Source organism: Pteropus vampyrus, unplaced genomic scaffold (assembly GCF_000151845.1).
Source record: "Pteropus vampyrus isolate Shadow unplaced genomic scaffold, Pvam_2.0 Scaffold47, whole genome shotgun sequence".
Classification (NCBI taxonomy): Eukaryota; Metazoa; Chordata; class Mammalia; order Chiroptera; family Pteropodidae; genus Pteropus; species Pteropus vampyrus.
Genome location: NW_011888828.1, coordinates 3,766,898 through 3,772,987, shown reverse-complemented (window position 1 = coordinate 3,772,987; position 6,090 = coordinate 3,766,898). Strand labels below are relative to the sequence as shown.

The 6,090-nt window shown below is 35.3% G+C and overlaps 1 protein-coding gene across 5 annotated transcripts in view; it reads right to left on the bottom strand.

Annotated features, from left to right (window-relative positions):
* LRBA (LPS responsive beige-like anchor protein) overlaps positions 1-6,090 on the bottom strand; it is a 573,246-nt gene that overhangs the window by 449,241 nt on the left and 117,915 nt on the right. For all 5 annotated transcript variants that reach the window (XM_023530214.1, XM_023530213.1, XM_023530212.1 and 2 more), the window contains 2 exons: positions 4,977-5,136; positions 1,553-2,000 (listed from right to left, as the gene is read on the bottom strand). In XM_023530214.1, the coding sequence (XP_023385982.1) occupies positions 1,553-2,000; positions 4,977-5,136 (608 nt within the window). The remainder of the gene's footprint in view (positions 1-1,552; positions 2,001-4,976; positions 5,137-6,090) is intronic.

The following is a 6,090-nucleotide window of genomic DNA, read 5'->3' as shown; positions in this document are numbered from 1 at the left end:
TATTAACAGTATTTTTCTTCTTACATGAACAATCTGTTCCTGTCATTTGTCAATTTTTCTAGCAGTTAAGTCATTTTATTGCCACATGATTTATCATTTGACTCATTAGCATTATATGTATATACTGGGACTATAATCCTTTTGTCTGTAATATATACTTCAAATATTTAATGTTTATATGTACGCATGTACAAAAAGTAGCAGTGACTGAATGTCTCATTAGATATGATAGCTGAGTGTTTATTGAGTGATTTCTTCAGGCTAAGTGCTATAGAATATCTTCAGTATCATTTCCTATCAACGCACATTGTTCCTTTTTTTCTCTTTAATGGCTGACTAGTATTACACAATTTAAGGATAAGGACTGAGGCTCAGGAGGATGAGGTAACTTGCCCAAATTCATTAGTAAGTGATAGAGCCAGTTCTGAAACTCGGTTTTGTCTAATTACTAAAGTCGATATTTTAACGCCTATATTTACAAAATATCTGCACAATCGTCTTCTAAAGCAACAAGATCATTAAATTCAAGGAAAGACAAAGGAAATGTTCTTCCGGATTGAAGAATAAAGAGACACAACAAAATACAACACTGTTCTGAACTGGATCCTTCTACTATAAAGACATTACTGAGACAATTAGTGAACCTAGAAAAGTACCTGAAGCTAAGAAAGTAGTATTTTATCAATGCTAATTTTCTTACTTTGATGAACGTATTATGGTTATATAAAAAATACGCAATAAAATATTCAAAAGAGATGGAGTATTATGTAAACTTCTATTCAAGTGACTCAGGAAAAATGAAAGTTCTTTTAAGAGGCAACTTCTGTAGAGCTTGTTTCCAGATAAAAGTATTGACTTTTGAAAAGAATGTGTTTAACAATTCTAATACATACATGTCCTGTAGGTAGAATTTCAGAAAACTTAATAATAAAAAAAATCAGGCAAATTAGCAAGATTTCTCAAGCCAGCAGAACCAACAAAGTCAGGAATCCATTGTCGGCTTTCTCAAGTTGTCAAGACTGAACATTCAGTTTAATTCAAGTCTGTTGGAATCGACTGCCACTTTTTTCACAAAGCCTGGCATAGTACTGACAGCAAGGGAGTAAAGGTAGCCATTTGTAAGTATAGGTGATTCCTAAGTTGTAACAAAAAATTATTTAACATACAACTTACCAATGTGAAATTAAAATTATTTTTAAATTATCTTATTGGTAAAAACTTGAAATGGTGCACAAACCATATAACAAAACATCCTTGTAATTTTTACAAACTAGATCAAAACATCCCTTTTTATACAGCAGAGGAAATGCAGTTAGCATTAATATGATGACAAGGTGGAGGGTCAGGGGAGAGAGGGAGCAATTGAGGGGATTGTTTTATATTGATGCCTAACCAATGTACTGTATATTTGAAACTAATTCAAATAATTTTTTTTTAAATCCCTTTTTAATGCTGAAGCTATAAAATTTAGCAGTTAAATTCCTGTTTACCCTTCAAATCCTTATAATTTATAAATATAAGCATACGGAAAACAAAAATTTATTTAGAGTACCTGTCAAAAGATCTGAACTGCACAGGTTGTTCAACAGAGAGATCACCAAGAGCTCCAAGGCAGGCTGGTGGCAAAAAGGCAGGATCCACTGTGACTCCACCTGCTGGTATGTTAACCAGGCTTCGGAGGATGTCCTTTACGTTGACGTTTTTTGAAACTGGAACTGATGGTGCAGCCTTGTTATCCAACTCATTTCCTCCATCATTTTTGGTTTCCTGAGATTTATTGACTTCTAAAGAAAGAGTGCATAGCACCTCACTGATTGCATCTGGGCCTACACTGACACTTGGAGGTGCTAGAGAAGGAGGAACGTCATTACTTCCTAAGCCAGTAGCTGTTTCTTCCCCAATGCCTGAGTCCCTCCTTCGAGCAGGTGATGATGTGCTTTCAGATTCTTCCACAGATGCTATAGTTGACGGGCTGAATGCTGCTGGTGCATTTTCTACATCTTCCCCAGAAATGGAAGAAAAGTACAAATAAAAAAATTTAGAACCAGTTTTAAAAAGTTATATTCAGTTCTATAGTCATCTATTATTTTAAACCATAAAATATATGGCACATCCTAAAAGGCAAAAATAAATGACATAATAAAAATAAATGACATAAATGCACCTGTAATCAAAAGATGGCATAACAATAAACCAACCAACAAACAAACAAAATACCTGAGAAAACCCTCCAAACTAAATATGATATATCAATGGATAGCAACACCTGGCTGAAAGCTATTGACCCACAAGAAAAAATCCAAAATCCTTAAAGTACAAGGCTCTTCAATAATACAAATCTACTAGTTTGTAAACTTCATCAGGGCAAGGAACTTGTCTAACACTTCCTCTCTAGCATCTATAATGCCTGGGCCTACACAATGCATGGCAAGTAGTAGGTGGTCAATATTTATCAGATGACCATTCATTTCCAACTTTATCTCCTGCTGCTCATGCCAATACACATTATATTATAGAAGAACAAATTACCTGCAATATACTGAACATGGGACAATGTTTTCTTTGGACATAACCCCAAGACCTCTACCTCAAGCATGGTTTCTACTGCTAGAAAACCTGTTACCCCTCCTATATGCAAGAATAATTCAATGACCTTTAAAATCTAATCCAACAAGGAGCATCACTTTTTTTTCTCTTTCATTCCCTCCAATCAGGCGTTCACTCCAACAAAATGTTCCGTCTTGCTAAATTCAATGGTCAGTTCCTAGTCCTAATAGCACTTGACAAAGCAGCAGCAACTGATAATCCCCTCCAGCTTGAAAATACTTTTTTCACTTGACTTAAAGAACACCATGCTCTTCTGGTTTTTCATCTACTGCCTCACTGGTTGTGTCTTCTTAATTTCCTTCATTTCTTTTTCTCTCTGATTTCTTAAGTTGAATGGACTTAGTACTCAGTCCTTAGTACTGTTATCTTTACCAACATTTATTCTCTTAGTGGTCTCAGTTACTCTCAAAGTTTTAAATACCACTATATCAAAAAACAAAAACACCTCAGGCAGTTATACATAACTTCCTCCTCTACATATTCTATGTCTAAAAGACATCAACATGTTGAAAACTGAATTTATCTTTCCCTGAACATGTTTCACCTTCAGTCTATCCAACTCCATCTTATAATCATTCTTGACTGCCTTCTGTCTTTCACATATCTGCACCTAATACTTTAAAACTATTTTGTCTACTGTCAAAACATATCCAGAATCTCACTACTTAATGCTCACTAGCTCTACAGCTACCACCCTGGTCTATCCCTAAATCATCTCTTGCTTGGATTATTCCAATACCCTCCAGACTGGTTGTACTGAACTGTTTCGTTACATTAATAATCTTACTGGCCCATGTGTCCTGGTATTTACACCCTTGAGAAGTCCTTAATCTGGGCTGGGCCTAACTTACTTTAACCAACAGAACAAGGCCAGTTCTGTGCCCAAGCTTTAAGATCTGGCAGCTAGTATATTTTTGTAATCCCCGAATACCTCTATAAGCAATCTGGCTACCTTCCTGGAGAGAACATATAGAGAAACCACATGAAGAGAAAGAAACCCTATAAACTAATAGAGGAAAACCAAAGAATTTTGCTGAGAACAAGCATCAAGGCCCCATACATATAACTCCAGCTAAGTCATTTCAGTCAGCCAGTCTCAGCTCTTGAAGCCAACCTAGCTGAGGCATGGATATATATTAGTAGACAAGTCCTGTCAGACTTTCCAAACCCAGAAACATCATCTGGAGCAAGGATGAATCATTCCACTGTGCCCTGTCCAAATCAAATTCACAGAATCATGATAACAAGACTAAAATAGTTGTGGTTTTAGCCATTAAGTTTCAGTGTACTGTGTTGTACAGTAGTACATAACTAAAACATTGAGTTGTCCTTGCCCTCTAGGGTGTATTCTCAACACAGAATATTGAGTATAACTTCTAAAAACGTAACTGTAACTCCTATACTCAAAACCCTACAATAACTCCTCATTATCCTTAGAGTAAAAATCCACACCCCATTTCTCCTGGTCATATTCCTGATATTTTTCTCCATTAATTTTTTTATTTTCTTAATACCACCTTTTAAAATATTATGTAGTTATTTATTACATGCACTTATTTTCTATCTCCTCTCGCTAGAATACAAGCTCCATGAGGGCAAACTTTTGTTTGTCTCTTTTGTTCTTAAATATACTCAAGCACCTAGTAAGTACCAAATGAATATTTATTAAATAAATAAATAGCCTCCACTGAGTGGCAGCTACTTCTGTAACTGCAAAAGCTGCTTCTTAAACTTTACATCTGTAACTGGAGGCTACTTCTGTAACTCCAATTATTTGTTAATAAATTTGTCTGTTAGGATGAGTTACTCATTCTTCACAACGAATGCTTAAACAAAAATCTTTAATACCGTATTTGCAAAGGATAACATCTTCTCACTTACCTTTCCCCCGCCCTCTTTAATTCCACCTTCACCCTTCCATCCCTGACCTATGGATGTTGCCGTTTCCGCTTAAGAACTGGATCTTTAAAGGCCCACATGCTCACAACATGCACCCAGGGCCTGGCACACTGGGAGCCAGGTGCACATGGGGCCTGGTACACCCAGGGTATTTTCCTTGGCTCCATCTGGGGCATGAACCCAGGACCTTCTGTGTGTAAAGCAGACGTGCTAACCACTACACTATGGAGCCACCCCAACACTTACCTTTTAATCAGGAGGCTCATTTAAACAATAGAAATCATCTTTCAACTGCAATTAACTACATGGTACTTAAATTAAAATATTTAAATTATTAATAAAAATAAGAGTGTGCTCTCACTTTATACGTAAATGGATATAATTCCACAATCAATATTTTAGCTTAAATCATAAGCAGGTAACATTTAACTTGAACTTTAGATGCCAAGAAATAAAATATGGAAACTTACCAGGGAGTGATAAATTCACACTTTCACTACCAGATTCCTTAAATGACTGGCTACGCCTTTCATTTTGGGGTTCCAAAATGTCTCTGTACTTCGAGACCATAAGAACAGAGATAAAGTATACAACTGCCAGGGCTAAAAATTGAGCTTGCTTGCTATCCTCCTGGGGAAAAATGAAATTAGCTAATCATGTCACTGTTAAATAATAAATTCAACTAAACAAAAATTAGAAAAAGTCCTTTGGAAAAATGCCTGTTAATGATTGGTTTTATGCTTATGAAACATGGAAAGACAGAAGTTGACTCATTTTTTAAGTAATTCCATCTGAAGACATATGTCTTAATATATTTTATAATATTAATCAAATAGCAATTATCATTATATGAATAACTTTTTCCTTCTAATTATAATATATAAAATAATCACAATAAAGTTTTCCTAAAAAACAAGCATTCAAGAGAAAAAAAAGTAAGGTTATCATCACATACAGAACAGGATACCAAAGGAATTCTTGAGAGTATTAAATAGGACAACCAAGTGTCCAGGACTGAAAATATAGTGTCTGCCAGAAAGAAAGGCACACACTAGATCTATAAGGGGTCCAGGCTTCATCCTAAGTTCCACAGATCACCTACACATACGTGCATCAATGGTCTCTTCATCTGGTCAAACTGCCCATCTGCAAAGGAACCCTCAAAACAACACTATTTTGATAATTTTTCAAAATAGGTTTGAACTTAATTATTTTAAGGGAAAAAATCAAACTTGTCCATCAAATCCTAAAAACTAAAGTTATCTCAAGTAGCCTTGTCTTTTCTGATAAGAAAAACAACATTGTCACCTAGCAGATAAATGGAAACTAATGGTACAAATTAAACTAAAAGTTAATTAACTAGTTTTGAAAGTTTTAGACACAATCAATTTTATTGAAAAAATGAGATATCAGGCTCCACGTGAACATATCCACTTCATCCATTTAGACTTATCTGTAATGTGACAATCTATAGTACTTTTTAGGTTCGTACATGAGACTGTATTAGTCTTGATGGGAAAATATACAGTTTTCCTTTTTGATTAACCATCCCATTCTCTAGACAGGCCTGAGTTCCTCTGCCAT